The sequence below is a fragment of the Neodiprion pinetum genome, chromosome 5 (assembly GCF_021155775.2).
Source record: "Neodiprion pinetum isolate iyNeoPine1 chromosome 5, iyNeoPine1.2, whole genome shotgun sequence".
Classification (NCBI taxonomy): Eukaryota; Metazoa; Arthropoda; class Insecta; order Hymenoptera; family Diprionidae; genus Neodiprion; species Neodiprion pinetum.
The window spans coordinates 27426180-27444926 of record NC_060236.1 but is presented as its reverse complement, the minus strand read 5'-3'; the positions used below and the strand labels follow the sequence as shown (position 1 = coordinate 27444926).

At 43.8% G+C, this 18747-nt stretch overlaps 1 protein-coding gene across 2 annotated transcripts in view; it reads right to left on the bottom strand.

Moving 5' to 3' along the window:
- The window catches only part of LOC124219473 (retinal homeobox protein Rx1), a 33480-nt gene extending 24323 nt beyond the window's left edge, over positions 1-9157 (bottom strand). Inside the window, exons 1-2 of one of the 2 annotated variants that reach the window (XM_046627063.2) lie at positions 8796-9157; positions 8371-8694 (exon numbers count right to left, since the gene is read on the bottom strand). In XM_046627063.2, coding sequence (XP_046483019.1) covers positions 8371-8545 — 175 coding nt within the window. In that variant the 5' untranslated portion in view covers positions 8546-8694; positions 8796-9157. Of the gene's footprint in view, positions 1-8370 lie in introns of both variants that reach the window. The other variant, XR_006883401.2, reaches the window with a different exon arrangement.
- Between the last annotated feature and the right edge of the window lie 9590 nt (positions 9158-18747).

The following is an 18747-nucleotide window of genomic DNA, read 5'->3' as shown; positions in this document are numbered from 1 at the left end:
CAACAACAATCGATACCCACGAACGGTATCCCGGCAGGCAGTCAAGCGCCGGATACAACGTCAGCTCGACTATACGAAGAGCTGTGGTAACCGTCCACGTAACCAGATTTCGGACCTTCAACCCCTTCTCGATTCCTCTCCGTGGTGCAGCACGCCGGGAAAATGTTGCAGCCTTCTTCTTCTTCTTCTTCTTCTTCTTCTTCTACTTCTTCCATTCCTCCCGAGATGTGCCGAAACTCGAGGTCCGCGAGCCCACCGCAGGTGATCTGTATCTCGGTTATAAAGGGCCCCTAGTTCGGTCTCTAGCTACTTAAGAGATTGACACGAATAGATAACTTAATGGACGGAGAGACGAGCCAGCGCTTCGACTTCCAGTGGGCAGTGGGCAGTGACTCTAATGGGCCAACACTGATCTCTGATAAATTTACCAGTCGCTGCTGCCATGCTTCCTTGCTTGCTGCCGTTTCCTTCGATCACGATGATGACGATGCTTCGGCACCATGACCGTTTTCAGACGACTCAATCTCCGCGGCTCCCCTGCAGACGCGGCGTATATAGAAGTCGGCTATTGAGGGCCAAATAAAATAAAGATACATTATGAAGGGAAAAAGGAGGACCGAAACACTCGTCGAACCGTACCGGACTGACTAACTGACTGACTGACTGACTGACTGACCGGATTGGTCGGCTAGCATCTCTTGCTGAGGCAAAAACGTTAATTCGATAAACAACTCTAATGGGTTATCGACGTCCGTCATCTCCTTTCGTACATATTGCTTTATGCACGTCCTGAACCCGTTGATTCGTACCAACGTTTTTGGTCCGCAAGGTGTTGCCAGTTTTAAACTCGATAGCTTCGTGTTCCTTCTCAACTGTCACGGCTCTGAATTATTGGATAAACTTTCAATACCCGTTGAACGAGCAATATTCTCTCTCCGACTGACTTTAGATTTTCTTTCAAGATTCAAAAGTTGTTTTGCATTTCAAGGAGCAATTTTATGACTGATGGGAAAAGCTGCAAAAGTATCATTGAAGACTTGAAGAAATTGAAATTGAATTGAAAAACTTGAACTGTTCACGGTTCCGATGAACGTTGCAGTGAAATGTGAATTTCACAGGTTCACTCAAACCGACGATCATATTTTTTCCTCGCATCTTTCTCCGATCTTCGACGCTATGACAACTTAATCCGTTCACCAAAGTGTACGCGTCGGTTTGCGTTCGGTTCCGTAGATGTGTTGGTACACGTGCACACACGGCGCGTATATAATTCCTGAATGCCGAGCGTTAATTCGTGATAGGTACGGGGGATAGAGGTACGAAGGAAGGAAGGAAGAGGGGGATGAAGGAGGAGGGAAGGGATGTGCCTGAAATATAACGAGTTTGAACGCTAGCGAGTTAACCGGATTAAACTTGGCTGGCAGCTTATTAATTACAGCTTCGTCAACGATCAACAAAAAGCAAACTATCTACCGCCGCTCGCGGTAATTACCGTTACTAATTGACGCAAAACTTGAAGCTCGAGACTAGCGTTGAGCCTAGCGGCGACGGTGGAGAACGGCGGTTCCTCGTTTCTAAATCGGAAACCATTCACGCACCTTTGCTCCTCCGCAGGTCGGTACCGCGACTAATTTTATTTCCAATCATCCAACTCTTCGCGCGGCTGTCGATCGTCACTTAATCCGCAATCTAATTTCCCTGAGTGGCGTGGGAGGACAGGAAGAAGAGAGTCGAGTCGAGTCGAGCCAAGACGATCGGAGGATCGGAGAGGAAGGAGTGAAAAAAGGTCCATCGGGAATAAAAAGAACAAGCCGTGACACAGAGGGATTAGCCAGCCGACCAAAGAGGGCCAAAGAGGATTACTAAATTTGTCTTCTTCCCATGGACAGGCGGACAGGACGTCCACAACCTCGACATGGTCCGAACACACGTGCGTCCTCTCATCGCGCTCTTCTTCCGAGACCAAAATCACGCTGACCCTGGTTCGCAGTGACTTTGATTCACGATTCGAGCATTTCCCAATAGCATGGATCGTCCCTGTGCACGTGGAATCCGCACGTACAGTTATGGATGCAGATTGTTCTAATCGATAATTAGGAACACGACACCGGAGCGCGAAGGGGACGGTGGTGGTGTTGGCGGTGGTGGCGTATCGAGCTAGGGAGCTGGAGACTGGCGTGGTGTACGTATTTGAATTAGTGTAAATCGCAAAGCCATTAGCAATTGGTTTATAATTGCTGCGATTAATATTGACGCTTCGATAAGCCCTAACTGCGTGTTTCCCATATATTCCCTCCGGCTTGGTTTTCACCTATCTCTTCTCCCACCTTCCCGATCCCACCCTCAACTCTCCTTCTCTCTCACTCCAGTTCATTCACTCAATAAATGCTCAAACTTCCGTCGCTGTGCAGACTGGATCACACGAACCTTGGAACAAGTTTATCATCAATGAAACCCATGGATGGTCCCACAGAAAATCGCAAAACTCCTCACCAACGATTCACCGTTCTGACGCACCGCATGATGGTTGGAAACTGACCGAACAATGTTTTCGAACAACGTGTACCTGCACTTACAGAAGCTGATCATCGTCGCCTGTCGGAGAATATCGCGTGACATTGCGAGCCCAGGTTTGTCCAATTACCTGTAATTTTAGCCCCATTTGTTTCTGGCCAGGTACCTGCCTGCACACTCTGCGGAGTGAGTGAGTGAGTGAGTGACTGACTGGCCGGGTTACTCGCGATGTTTTTCAGCTCACGTAAGTGCCGACTAGACAGTCCCCCGGCATGGTGTCGAATCGTATTACGAGTTATACGCATTACGTGTGACTCTCTTATTGATCTGGTGCAAATGGTCTCGTTTTCTCGATCCATGTTCGCCGCTATTTAGCCATCCTGCACCACATGTGCGGTGATGGGTAGCCATGGACTCGACATCGCGAGTCAATTAGGAGGATGAAAACCGTACGAGGTGAGATTGCAACGACGCGATTGCAGGCGGCTTAACGTTTTACCACTAGTAAGAGACTGAAGGTGAAAATGCCGGATACCGGGAACCAATCGTATTTTCACCCCTCGGAACACAGACGGTATTGTAGTGTTGAACAACAATTGGTAGTTAGTTGCAGCCGCAGCCGTGACTTTATCAACGTCATCGCGCTATGCCATGTGCACTTGTATGTATCCAACGGGGTTATTTTCGTTTTTACGTCTTGTGTTTTACTTTTCTTCGCTTTCATTACGTCCCCTTCCTACGACTCGTGATACGGGTTATGGTCGTATCAAGTTTTCAAGCCCGCGGGAGATGGAGAGTATGATATTTACACATGTACAAGTATCTATATACACGTACAGGCGGGCTTGGAATTAGCGGATATCGTGCGAACCGCGAGTCCTGTGTACTTAATTTCAGTCGTTATCGCTCTAATTAAGTATGATTCATTGTTGCCCTTTTTTGTTGATACTCATACGTTTCAGGCGGCCGGTAACGAGGCGAGGGTTGGAGAAAAGTTTCGACGACGCCAAATTACCGGGTGGCTAGGAAACATACACTGAGAAAAAATTTTAGTTCCGGTTGCCGCTCAGTCCTTAACTGTTTTCATTTTTCACCACAGTAGAGAAATATAGTTCTAGGTAGAAAATGGAAATTATTCACATAGCTGTTACCGGAAAGTCTAGTATCCGTTACTATTCTTTCTCATTACGATCACTGTTGCTATATTTTCTTGCAACTGTTGCGAAAATTTAACGCTCGTGCAAAGATAAATTGACGTTAAAGCCTTGTTTAACTGAAAAAGTAGACTAAACCTCACAAACTGATTTTGCGTTGCAATTACCAAAAAAAAAAATACTTTTTTTTAACGATACCTGTTTTGCTAAATTTTTCTAGTTACTGTGAGAAATGAAATTTTTCTCAGTGTAAACAAACATAGACTGGATTATACAAGGTGTTCGATTCATCGGTTGATCCTTTCGCTGTTCCGATTTACTTATCTCTCCGCATCTCAAGTTCGATCATCGCTGATTGTTGTTAGTTTTGTTTAAAACACACGAATGGCACGCAATTTTTATCGAACTGCCATACCGAATTCCGTGACTTTGATACAACCATCGTCGCTAATTGCTTGTAACGTCGTCAAGAGACTCGCGCGTATTTCTTGTTACATGCCGATTACCGGGCTGATCGTTGCTCGTGTTGGCGTTCGACAGCCAGTTTCAAGATTGAAGAAAAGGAAAGGAAAAAAACCGAGATGGAAGAGAAGGAGAGGAGAGGAGAAAAAAAAAAATGACGGAAAAAAAGGTTCCTCGGTCCATTAGTAGCAGCTCTTAAGAAGCGACAGGCTTAAGAACGTGTTTTCTTTTTTTCATCAAGTTTTTTCTTCTTTTTTTTAACTCTTGGTTACTTTTTTTCTACTTCTCTCGCTTCTCCTTCTTCTTCTTCTTTCATCTTGTATCGTTTTTCGAATCTCATGCTTTTATTTCATCACATATTACATATGCGTTTTGTACATGCGCGTATTGGCTCGAGGATAAATGCGGTTGTTCCGTTTTGTCTTCTTTGCGTTTCCATCTTTCTTTTCTCCTCTCACTGTTCCTTGGTCCTTGGATGAGCATGTTTTATTTTTTTTTTTTGTTCGTTTCTTTTTAATCTCTTTCCTCATCTTTTTGTATTTTCACGTATATTAACGTCGACGGGTTGTCTTTTTTCCTCACTCTTTATGAAAAGGAAGATTAGACGAGAGAAAAAAAAAAACAACGGTTTTGTTTCTTTTTTCCCTCGTTCCATCTTGGCGCGTTGATTATCATAATTAATGGTAATTCGATTAGTCGTACAAGATTGAGTCTTAGTTAACCACCAGGCAGTTTTTTCAACTCGTCGTTTTTGTCCACGCCGCGTCAGCCCGTCTGTATCGTCATTGCCTTCTTTTTTCCTCCTCTGTCCTTCTTAATTCTAAACACAGCTACAATCTTTCGACGCTAATTAACCATGCGGACAATTAAAAGGCAATTATCACAGACGCCTGTTGGATACCCACTCACTGGTCTTTCAATGCAGGTGTAGAAGAAACCGTTCGTAATTTACTTCTTAAAAATCGAAGAAAAAGAAAAGGACCAAATAACAATTCGAAAACACCGAGAAAAACTCTGAACGATCCCGGATTCAAGGTTTTCGGAAAAAATAAGTGACGAGAAAACGGACGAAGGAAAAAATTTAACAGAAAACTCGGTATAGAAGCTGAAGAAAATGTCGTTGATAAAAGAAAATACATGGTATAAAATTTATCAACGCTATTAAAACGTCTGTGAGCTGTATTACGGTACAGAATTGATGATAAGCGTTTCTTGATTAATAATTAATTTCTAATCACGGTGGCGGAAGACCCGGCGACTGGCGCATGGCGCAGAAAACCGCAGCAGCGAGTATAATTAATTTAAATAGCTATTCACAGGTTATTGCGGCGTCAAATAGTACGAACACACGCTTATATACGTTGAGCTTTTCTCTTCACCGTGCGACACCGCTTTTGCCTAATTATTAATAAAAATCGCATTAAACTGCTGTCACTTTTCCGAGCTATTTTAAACAAGTTATACCGTTATTTTATGCATAAGGAATTAAACTGACACGCGTTACAAAATTGCAGGAACTGTGAATTCTGGATCTTAAACAAGAAAAAAAAAAAACAGGAAAAAAGAAAGAGATGAAAACATGAAAACGAAATTCATCCACAAAATTCAATGAAAATGTCAAAAATCATAAGTCAACTGCTCGGGAGGAAAAAAAAAAATACAAATCGTAACCGAAATGAATACTTTTTACCCAGATGTACGAATTTGTGTACATTTACCAAAGTACAAATAATAATAATAACAACGACAACAATAATAATAATAAAATCTGACGCTTGTACGCGGTTGTGCTTAGAGGTCTTTCAATTCATTACAATTAATTTACATACTTTTTACTTCGTTTCCGGTTACGTATCGGTAATGAATGCACGGTTCTTGCTGCAGGAGCATGCAGCGGGTAGCGAGTTTCAAACCCCGTGTAAGTTGTATAGGTATACAAGGGGATTGTTGTCACGCGTGACAAGAGAAAAATGTCAGCAGATACACCGTAATCAGCGTGTATGTAATATAAATAAGCCGTTCCATTTTTCATATCACTTTTCCAACTCCGGTACGCGTTCAAAATAATTGACGAATTTTTTTTTTTTTTTTTTTAAGCAACGAATTTACAAAGTGGTAGAGTTAAATTTTTAAAATCAAGCTCACGAAAATGCTGCGTTAAATGAACCGACATGTTTCTCACGAGTTTATTCAAACTGTAGTTCTGAACTTTGTAAGCATGGATGAAGATTTGAAAAAAAAAACAACGTGTTCCAAAAAATGTGTATACATTTTGTACAACATGTCTGAATGCAGATTGTTGTGATACGTTGTTTTCTTTTTTCAAAGATACTAATTAACACCGCAAAAAAAACAAAAAAAAAACAAAATTGTGCCACTATACCGTTTTCGTATGTCGAGTGAAACTTTTCGAAATCGTCGAAATGAATATATATATATATATATATATACAGACGAATAAAGATTATTCCCAATATTGGAACCTCTCCGAAATCTTTGTTATAAAAAAAAAAAAAGTGGTTCGTCGAGTTGCGAACGATTGGCATTGAAAACTCGATGATTAGAGATAAGTTTTGGAGTGTCGGCGATGATGTGAAAATTGAAAAAAAAAAGAAAAAAAAAAAAGGAAAGACGGAACGCTTCGCGTTCGTTGAGCAGAGTCAGTGAGGCAGTCAGTCGGTCAGTCAGTCAGTCAGTGAGTCGCGTGTCGGCTAATTGTTCGGCAGGTCGAAAGATCCGTTGATAGCAACGATTTTTCAATTACACGCTATATCCATGGACGAGGTAACCCAGCCGCCACCGAGCGACGCCGCTAACGATTCCTACACCATAGAATATGGTATACACAACGGGGTTACACGCCCTGCATGGATTGCTGGTTGGCGTGTAATAAGTACGTGATCACGGGGTTTACCGGGTTTACTTTATACCCACACAAATTTTATTATACACGTTAACCACCCCCGCACCCTTCGCCGCGGCAAGGGTTCTGGTTCGCTTTATTGACGAGTCTATTCTCCCGGGGGAACCGAGAAATAAACATTTAACATATTAGAAAACGTATTTAAAAAAAATCTCTCTCCCCATTTATCGAAATTTATTCACAAAATGATTGAAGATTTTCCAGCAAACGTAGTTACTTTGAATGTTTACGATTTTGGCTACAATGTTCGTTAAAAAAAAAAAAAAAAAAGACAAACAAAAACGTTTCTCCAAACGCTTTACAGATACTTTCAAAATATTTTAGAATCTTTTTATCACGTATATGAAAGTCCAGTTTTTGTACAACTAGGCTACTTTAGCATGGAAGCGTTTCAATGCGGGGACGAGATTCGGAAAGTGGATGTATTTCAGCTTTTGGACACTTGGTTTTCGGACAAATTTGAAACAAGTCGTCTGGTCACATGGTTTTTAGAAATCTTTCAATCAGGTGTGAAGAATATATTCTAATCTCAATCGTATTGCTTGAGATACTAATTGTAAAATGAATTAACAATGAACTAATGAATGCAAATGTAGGATAATTGAATTTGTGCAACTACCTCTAGTTTGCCATCGGTTAAAACTATACAGATACTTTTATCCGTTCTGCTTATTTTTCAGATAAGAATCTATCATTGGGAAATTAATAATCTCAAATTCGTTTCCTCAGTCAATTTCTTTTTTTTTTTTTTTTCTTTATCGGAAATTAAGTGAATCCAAAATTACTCCTATACAATAATAAACAATTTAAGAAATCGTGGTGTGATTAAATTCACCTCCGTAATTGAAAAAACGATAACTTTCATCATTCCTAAAACGAATGGGATGAAAATTGGTGGACCAAATACCGTCGATAGTAACTCTATGGCATCAATAAACACCAAATTGACGGGAAACACGGGGCTAGGGGGTTAGGGTAGGTATCCGCGAAAAGTAACCAGAGCCGGTGAATTGAGTGAGCCGGAGAATTCGTTCCTCGCCTAACAAGGTCCCGGGGGATGCCGGGGTGCTCACGGCGCGGCATCCGGTCTAACAGTAATCCGTTTCTGCAATGATTTTGGGGAGTTTTACGGGGGTCGACGAGGAACGGCGCGCATTGCCGGATAAGAGGCGGGGTGCAGGAAGAAGGAAGTCGCGTGGCGCCGCGACGCCGGCCGTCGGTGATGCCGCGTTGCATACGCACGACCCTGGAGCCAACGGTTCTGGGTGGTTTTTGGGAAGTTAGTCAGAGCTGAAGATGCGTCAATTGACAAGGTACCGTTAGTCTCGTGCTCCCTCGATCCCTCCTCCATATCCTGCGCGCTCCTTTTTCGTCCAGCAAGTCCAAGGATGGCGTCGATGCTGTGCCTCGGAGTGCTGCTCGCCGGTTTTTGCTGAATCGTTATGTCCTGGCTGTTCTGAGACGCGGTCTCGACAAGCTGATGAGAATCCATGACGTCGAATTCAGTCCTCCTGACAGTCTAGAGGTGATAGCCGCGCGGCATGAACACTTTTTGATCTCTTCTCGACCCCGTCACATCAGCGCTCACTCGTTACTGATATAGGCGTCAAATCATCATCATCATCGTCAGCGTCTTCGATACTACGAAGGAACGAGATTGAACTCAAAGAAAAATAAAAAAGAAAACTAAAGTAAAATCTTTCTCCGCACAAAATTTTATATTATAACTCCGTGCCTTCTACCGTCTCACTGGTAACAGTCGGCTTCAGCGCGTGTCCATAATTTCAGCACCATGTCTTTGCTGCGATTTCGTTGGTACTTATCATGGACCACTCCTAAGTCACTGGTAAACAAGTTCGCTCACTGGGTTTGAAAAAACACTGCGACTATTCGATCCTTTGTTCAAGGACTAAGAATCCATATCCAATCTCGTGCTGGATAAAAAGTAGGTGAAGGTCCTCCCGCAGGAACGGTAAGGACGACGATTCTACCACTCTTGGTTGGTTCGGTCTTCGTTTCTTGAACTCGTGGCACGCGGCGATGTTCGAGTTGATTTTAAAACCTCTGCGTTGGTTTTCGTTCGTGGGCGGGTTTCTCTCGGCGATCGTGCCTTCAGCCAGCGAGCAACTAGCGTGCCTAGAAGCTCGTCGGTTATCCTGCGGAGTTGTTCTCAGGGTGAAAGGGAGGGCAGACCCGCGAGCAAATGGGCGTTTCGGTTTGGTCCAATGGGAAAAGGCCGGGTTAAAACCTCCGCGAATCGTAACGCGGTATAGGGATGATGGCGTGTCAGCGGTTCTCAACGCTGGCCAAAAGACTCGCGGTGGTGGGGTTAATTCGATAAAAGGCGGTTTAAGCCCAAGTTTCCAGGATGTTTAGGATGCTTTTGTCAAAGCTCCGCCACCCTGTCCTGTACGGCATCCGAGAGAGGAGGTTCGGGGGTTGCGAGCTACGGGGGTGAGTCGGATAATTGTTCCCCAGGTTGATTCTTGCGGCGGATTTTAGCTTCCCAGCTGTAATTACCTGTAACAAGGTTTATTGCACGTCTACTAGTCCACCTCTCTACTCCCCCTTCAATTCTCCCTTTATCTCTCCTGCCTGCCAGTGTGTGTATAGTTATATGATGCACCGGTTAGTGTGCACCGTAAACTGTCCCATACCATCCACCATCGTCTCACTCTGTATCCTCTTCGCCTGCAGCAACCACACATTCTGCGACGACGACACACAATCTTCTTAGGAAGATATGGCACACGACGTGAATTTTTGTCGCAGAGTATCGTCGCGTCTTATAGCATCGCATCATCTGTAACTCATAGTTTATCCACAGAACGACCACTGATTCAACCAACTTCAGATAGACCAAGGTCCATTTCTTCCGAGTAAAAGGTTACCTTGCATTATGGAGTCATCTATATAGAGGAACTTCATGACCATCGTTACGTCTTATCGTATCACGTCATGTGCAACTAATCATTCATTCATATAATGACATTGTATCAAGCAACTTCAGATAGTCCAAGGTTTGGTTCTCTGAGTGAAAAGTTGCCTTGCATTATGGAGTTACTTAGAAGGACTTCATGGCCATCGTCACGTCTTGTAGTATCACATCGTCCGTAACTTATCATTCATCCAAAGAATGACTACTGATTCACCCAAATTCGGATATTCCAAGGTCCACTTCTTCCGAGTAAAAGGTTACCTTGCGTTATAGAGTCATCTAGAGGGACTTTATGATCATTGCAGCATTAAGACACGTATCTGTTGCAGAGTTTTTCAAATTTCACGAATGCATTGCACATACCTGCAGCTACATTAGGCGCATCGATCCCACGTGGACAATTTCCGATTTCTATTATACAGCTGTTTGTGCAGCGCACGAATCGCGGATAATATGTAGGTTTGAACGGTTTCGTTTTCGGTTTGAAGGGCGAACTCTCACGCCCACCCAGCTTGAAACTCGACAATGAATATCCGCTTCTCGTTTCATTGTAACGATACTAGGTACAATAAAATTGTACAAGTTACAAATTGCCCCGATCCAGGATTATAATAATTCCACCGTATGGTCGTTTCCGATAAGTTTTCATGTACCGGAAGTAACGAAAACAGGGATATTTAACTGAGATGAAAGAGAATTTGTAAGAGAATCGGCATTCTTGGCGTTGTTCAGGACTGCTCGAGTGCCGAATCTAGATCTGGATCCAGAATCTGCTGATCAAAGCGTAAGAATGTAACCTTTGAAGAACAGGTAATGAAGACTTCGTCCGGCCAGTTGTTGATTTTTATATGCTAAACTTTATTTAAAATACATGAAAATAGGATAACAATATTGTATAAAGGACGATCACAAATCAGTGGAAATAGCAGGGGCGCATTATCTTCAAGAAAAATGAAAAGCGTGCAAAGGAAAAAGGGGAAGAAAAAGGGAATATAAAAATCTGAAGAGAGTTTGAAGAGGAAATTGAAAGTAACCCGGAGGAAATAAAATTGCGAAGCCTAGCTGTCGTCGCGGGGATTCGATCTTGGTTTAAAGCAATGGGGAAAAATCCAGGAGGCTTTTAAATCTGCATGAATTTATCCAAAACTCCGTGGGTATAACCCGATTCGGAGAAGGGGTCGTTTGAGTTCCGAGTTTGAGGGATGGAACTGACAGAAGATATAATTTTCGAACGTGTCTTCACTGGTCCGTACTTCCGTTTAACTTGCGGTTTTTTTCAACCGGCACTGGATCAGCGAAGCAAACGAGGGTTAAAATAATGCGAACGATAATCGACGCGACGTCTAACCTCCGAAGGCTAAACAAGACGCAGAAGAAGCTGCGGCCCGTGATGGTTATCAGGTTTTCGACTTACCTGCAGAGCGGTTAGGATCCAGTTAAATGCAACTTTGTCTGATCTGATTTGACGAGCGAGAAGAAGGCTAAAAGCATCAGGATGCAGCACGAGCTCGGAGCTGATTCGACCCGAGATTTCCTCCACGGCACTCACGATCGGTTCGGTTTGGGTTTACCGGTCGAACAGTGCGTCGATCAGCCAGATTCAAATATCCTCGAGGAAAAGGATTTGTCGAGTAGCGGAACACGCGCCAAATACAATAAACAATTCAAATTGTAATACCACGAGCGGCAGGTAGCTCGAAAAATCGCGCCGATTCCCGCCTCACGAAAACCTAAAATCGAGCCAGGATCTGCACCAATGCCCTTCACGGGACAATTGGACTCGCGTACAATGGCCAAAATCGTACTCGAATGTACTGGGTGTGTCGCCGGAATCGCGTAGGTATAAAGATTCGACCGGAAAATTTTCAGGCAATTCAATTCGATGCCGATTTTTATTTAAAACTATCTATGATGGTCTAACTCGTTCGTGAAACTTCTAACCATAGAATGGTGTCTAAAGGTCAAGTACTTTGCTCCAGACATTTGTTGATCACTTTATTCAGAGCTTAAATTTTGTCAAATTCGATGAGGTTATGTTGATAATAAGTTGAACGCCGATGTACTCCAAGTTGTATGGGATAACCAAGGAGCTTCTAACCGTGGTGATGAATTTGGAACGATCAGTATTTTATGACGAACTAGTGATCGATTCTCCGACTCCACAAATTTGTTCATACTTGATTATCGTTAGCCATTGACAGAGAAGCTTTACACTGGGCAAGAATTTCTTGGCGTATATTTCGGATCACCCCGTAAATTCGAAATGGTCCCCGCAGTCGGCAAGCGAAGTGAGCATCGCGCTATTGTAATTCGAAACTGTTTGCAAATCTGAGGCACGGCACGTACATGCATAGATCGCAGGGAACAGGGATAATAAAAAAAGGAAACGCGAAGAAAAGAAAGCAGGAAAGAACAGGCGGCATTGAACTGTTGAATCAAGAATCGCCGATTAGTCTGCAGATTCCGGCGCAGAGATTACCGATTGTAGATCACGGGTCCTTGAAATTTGGCCGCTTTAAGTGACGGCGGGTGGCAGCTGTAGGTCCAAAAAGAGAAGGAACAAGCGAGCGAAAGTTAGGGGGATGAGAGAAACGGAGATATGGAAGAGAGATCGCCGAAGGGAGATAAGTCTAATTTCTGTCGGTGTGGAGAAGCGCGGGTTCCTTAAAGGCGTTTCGGATGCCAAAAATCCGCTCCAATTTTTCCCAAATATACATGCTTTGTTGACGGTATAGGTGTAAATGAATATAAAGATATTTGGCAAACTGGGATATTGTGGCCGTAGTCTCTCTTGTTATTGGCCCAATGGCGCATTGTAGGTCGCGATACCAATAAAGAACCCCCGCGGTCTTTTCGGTAGCTGTTCGAGGATCCCGTCGAACGTTGAAGAGACTTCTTCTCTTTTTGAAACCGCGTTAACACTATAGGATTTCGGTAAGTTCTTGACGCGTTTTGGGTAAACTCACAGCGGGTAATCCTGGATAAATGCGTTCCATCGGTACGCCGCACAACGAACACCTACACTCCAAACACGCCAAACACCCGAATTCAGTCCACGGATTTGTGGACTCAGCCTTCAGCCAGTCTCATTGTCCCGCGTAAATATATCATTCGAAAGCTCATCTCCCTCCCTTACTCTCTTCGCTCTTCTCCGGCTTCGGGATACGATAAACTTCCGCTTGGAGAACACGAGCGATCGAATTTCAGGACAATCGTAAGGTGTTGCCGCACTCTTCACGCTTGATCCTCGACATGTGAAAGCGAACGCCGAGCAGTTACACACACCGAGAAATTTATAACCGTGCTTTGAAACTACTCGGTGTACGTCGATCATCGTTGTCCGTGGCTGAGACCACCGACGATACATTCCCTTTCCATAACTACCGATTAATGGAAGCACAATTGACTCACCGCACGTCCGTAGTGCCGTTTCCGATTGCCGTGCCAATGTTCGCGTCTTCTTCCACCCCGTGCTGGTAGAGGAGGAGCACGTGTTTCCAATTTATGGACTACTCAACGCTCGAGTGACGCGTTGGTTTAGATTCCATCCTGTTTTGGATTGATACCACGAGACCAGATCACCGTGCAATTCGAAACCTTGGGCTCAGATACGAGTTTTGCAAAGTGGCGGGAACCGCGGCTGCTGTAAAGTAAAGACCGGAAGCACCGTGTGAGAACCGCTGGGCGACCCGTACAGAGCAAATTACCTTCGTAACCCGCAGAGGAGGGATGGGAGCGAGAAATTCGCCCTGCTCCTTGGCTCGGGGTTCTGGATTCTGGGCTCTGGATCCCGTCGCTCCCGCTTTCCAGTATAACTATACCTGCCCTGCTCGCTCCGCGGGCTTAATTAACTGTTTATACACTGCATCCAACTTCTATCTCCCACCCCCTCATTCCCACCCTCGCGCGCTCACTCTCTGTCTCTCCCTCTCTCATCCCATGTCATTGTCACCAGCCGAGCGGGAGCCGTGGCTTATACATACATATATGGATGTTTCCCGAGCGTCTTAACGTGCTGCTGCGGCATGATTTCATCAAGTCAACCGTCACCCAATAAAACACATGAAAGCACCGAGTGAAACGGCTACTTGCTACGTAGTTTTTTTTTTTTAACCTTTTTCAACGAAACCTCGTAAGCGCGGATAATTTTAATCAGGATTTTCCTTGAAATAATGAAACTCCCGCGGAAAAAGTGGAAATGATGCCTCTTATGGGAAAGATTAGACAATTAACACATCGTCGAAACCACTTCACATGAAGTGAGTAAACTATCGATTCAATTTCGCGAGACTTGAGCTATAGGTAAGGAAGAGTATGAGCCACTTGCCATTTTGGCTGTCTTCTCACATTCATTGTCAGAGTAAGCAAAGTGCTCGACAGCTGTACCTGAATTTTTCCCATTAATCGTTAAAAAAAATGTGTTTCTCACCATAACAGGCATCAGCTACTTGAAGGATATGTGGCGGCTTCGCCTCACAAAAATTAAACAGAAAATTACAACCGGACGTGACAAATCCCAAAAATCCCAAATGCATTTTAAAATCCATATTTCTCCTAATCCTCAATTATTCCACCGCAATTATGAACTCCTAGGTACTTAAATGTATTCCCGTTTTTTTCTCTCAATACACTGTACTCTAGCCTTTACAACCGACGCCGCCGCGCGTCTCGAGTTTTTACAACTCGACCGCCCGCACGCAGACCCAAGTTTTATGACTTGATCGTGCATGCGCAGTTTAGGCACGTTTTCCTAATTACTGGGTTTTCCCCATGTTTTCTGCATGTCATCTCCTTTGTACCTTTTCGTCCTATCACAGACAAGAAATCCCTTCCATCCACCTACTTCCTAACTGTTTCCTCGGTATAAAACCGATGCACGGACACAGCGCAAGGGCAGGACTCGGGGACTCTCTCTGACACTCAACAGTGACTGACGTGCACGCTCAACAGTCGCCCGCGCTCATCAACTCTGCCAGCGCGCATTCAAACATTACATCACATCATTTATTTTCTTCGTAATTTAATCAAGTATTTTGTAATAAATAATTCTTCTGTGTTAAAGTAAACCAATTGTGTCATCTACCTCAATCACTCGACCACTAACCCTAAAGATATAACAAGAAATCTTGGTAGATTTACGTTGTACACCCTCCTGAAGTAAAATTTTCATGTCTAATCATCTGCAGTTAAACCAATGAACAAGATCGTGATTCAACGAGCACCCGAATAACCCAAGTCTTAAAACGACCACTGGTCAACATCTAGTCCTGGACGACTAAGCCGCTACTGGTCGAGGGAATTATTTCTCCTGAAACAACGAATCGAACGCCATTTTGCGCTGTGAACTAAAGACTTGTGGTCAATGTTCGGATGATTCATAAGCCAGGCGTAGCTAAATTTGAGGGAGGTTTATCCCCTAACCGCGTTACTCCCCAAATGTGTTCTCTACTGTGTCCAGGTGCAGCCCGCACGCAAAAAAGTACAGAACTTAATTCCTACCCTTGCGCCAGGGATGTTGGGTAGATATACGCGTTCGCCAAGTGGTGGGGGTCATTCCTCTCCTCTCCTCTCGTTCCATCCCTCCGCTCGTCTCCTCTCCTCGGAAGCCCGGAGGCCGACGCCCTTCGCGGCGCGTAACCAGCGGGCGGACCTCCCCCGAATGGCGTTTAGCCGACCCGTTAACTATCATTCGGCTCTGTCCCTGCGGGCAATTTGCTAACCCGTGTTTACCAGCGCCCAAGGCTTGGCTGAATAGCCGAGCAGTGTAGAACCGTGATGTCGCACGTAACTGCACCGAGAGAGTCTCTGCACTAGAGGATCATCGGCGAAAAATCCCCGACGTGGTACCACCGAAAACCCGTTTCGACGCATTGACCCAAGTCGTTTCGTCCGGGACGCCGTCTCACCAGACTTTCCTAACATCGTCGTCCTTCAGATCCTTGCGAAGTCACCGAGAGATGGATGGATGGATGGATGCAGATGTAGCACTTTCGGTGACCCGCTGAGCCCATATGCTGCTCCATATCCGATTTGGTCCCGGCTCGTAACGACAAGTTAAAGTGTATTTATCTCCGCAGGACGTACCCTTTGTATACTCGGCGAACACCCTTTCGAGCCATGTGTTGCTGCCTGGTTTGTTCCTCCTTTGTATGTTGCATTTTGGTACCTGGTGTTTGGGTGTAATATGGTTGGCGTTTATGTAACATGCAGGACAACTCGGTACACGTTACACGCGTGACAATTTTCATCCTCGTCGTGGCACTTTATTCGTCCCCGTGTGGCACGACGAGGAGTATCTTTAGACTATCTCTCGTGAGAACTAAGCAGATTTTCAACCTCCGTAATTCCGTTACCAAGTACCAACGCACAGGAATCATGATCTCAGCTTCCTAAGCCCAAACGAGTTTATACTGAATTAATTAAATTCTTAATCTTTTACAAATTATAAAACATTTACGAGGACCGTTTGTTCTTGTTCACGAATTCGTTGTCTTGAGGAAGGAAAAAAGTCTCGCTTAGTATTATTTTCCTAACAAAAGGTATAGTAAAACCTAGTATTGACACCAAGAACAGTTCGACCCAAAAGATTTAGGTCCGAAAACCCCCTAGTGAGGAAAAATAACCGCGGCATAACGGTGAAAAGAATGAACGTATCTGTTCTTAAATTTCCTGATCTCGATAAGCCTGAAATTGAAGTAAGAATCCAAAAAATCGGCTCGTAGGTATAATATTCATACCGTTCTTGAGGCATTACGTGTGCAAGTCCCAGAGCCGCGTCGTCTGCACGGGCAATCAGTCGAGCTATTGTCGACACCTAGAACCTGATCCAATTTAAACTGAATATAGATAAAAAAGAAGAAAAAAAAAAACAAAAAAAAAGCGAAGAGAGACCGGAGTGCGAGAAAAGTGGAAAAATAAGAGGGAACGACGCGGAACGTCGGAATTCCTGAATCTTCGCCGCTTTTCCTTCCGGCGAATCGGCATTATACATATATTATACCCACCACCGACATCATCCACGTGTGTGTCTCGGCGAAGAGGAGGACGGAGAAAGGAGGGAGTTGAGGTAGAAAAGGGAAGAGGGAAACAGAGAGGGAGGAGAGAAGGGTGGGTGGCCAATCTACTCGACGTGCAGGAATGGGATTTGGGGAATGTCGTTCGGGCGACAGCCATGTTTGCGGGTTTATAAATTGGGTTCAGCACGGGGGATTTTTCTATTAGGATAAAATTGGTTCTTTCAACCGCCACCAGAGCCCCCCCCCCCCCCCCCCCCCCCACCCCACCCCCTTCGTCTCTCTCTCTCTCTCTCTCTCTCTCTCTGTCCTCCCCCAGCCGTACCCCGCTTCTCGGCAGCTTTCACCCCCTCTCGCCGCCATTCTCGGTACGCCTGCAACGCCGCAACCCGGGCCTCGTAGCCCGGGGGATTCGGCGGGACTTCGCGGGGCTCGGCGGACGTCGACGCCGACGTCGACGGCTCAAAAGTCGATATTTCCGTCACCGGTATTATCGGGGCTTCCTATACAGGCAGAGGCGCCGCTTCTGTAACACGCGCACGCATTTATACAATTCTACTGTGTTTGGTTACCTACGTGTACCGCGTATACGTGTATGTAGATAGATATATTATATGTATATATTAGGGTGATTAAAAAAAAAAATCATTATTTTTTTCGAAAAAAAAGTGGTAGTGAAAAAACGATTCGAAATGACGAAAAAGTAATGCCTGCACGCGGAAAAATTTTTTACTCGAGATTTAGAGTTAGCGCAAGTCGATTTTACATAGTTATTTAAGGTTTTTTTTTTCGTAAAATTTAGATTATTATATTATATTATATTTTACGATAAAACTACAAGATACCTTTTTTGTAGTTTTTTTTTTTTTTTTGTAGACAATGCGTTTTCGAAAAATATCTCATGAAATACTGGATTATGTCAAATTTAACAAGATAGCTTTTTTTGTTAAGAATAAATCAATCTGAAAATAAGAAACACGGTTGATTTTTTTGAACCAGTCTAATGCATTGAGGAGAATGAGCACGAATCAAGGTGGTCTTGTGTTTACAACCATTCCTTTTGCAAGAGGACCGTCTATCCCCGCAGAAATCGAATTACACGTCAAAGTTTTGCCCGAGGATCGCCGGCGCGATTCTGCTCCGTTTATGTAATCAATTTTGCAAATTCTCGTTGTGTTGTATCTTACATATCAATACGAATGTAAATTTCAAGGGGTTGATACAGTTGCTTCGGGGTGTGAAATACTGACTTTCGGGCCGTTTAGATTTCGACGAAACAACCCTACTTCCTGGTGATTTTTATCTTATTTTACATTTATCAATTTATCATGCTTGTTTGAGTTTCTTCTTTATCACAATGTTTTTATGTTCTTTAACTGAGCTAAATTAAAGCATCGCACAATGATATCGCTGTCGTTGATCGTTGATCATTTTTTATACTCAATTATACACGCGAGACAAAATTCCGAGGAATGACGTGCGTTTGGATCTCGTGTAGCTCAATGATTTTTGACAGTGATATTTTAAAACCGTCGAATGACATTTTTTTCTAAATCTCTTCCACATCATATTTTAATCAAATTTCTTGGACCCCGCATTGAGTTGTAAAAAAATCCAAGAAGCCGAAAATATACGTATAAAATGTATAAGAAAGAAAAAAAAAAAAATCAGTTTACGTACATTGAAAAAATGCATTTTTATCAAGAAACATTTACGTTCGGTGATGTTTTTTTTTTTTTTTTT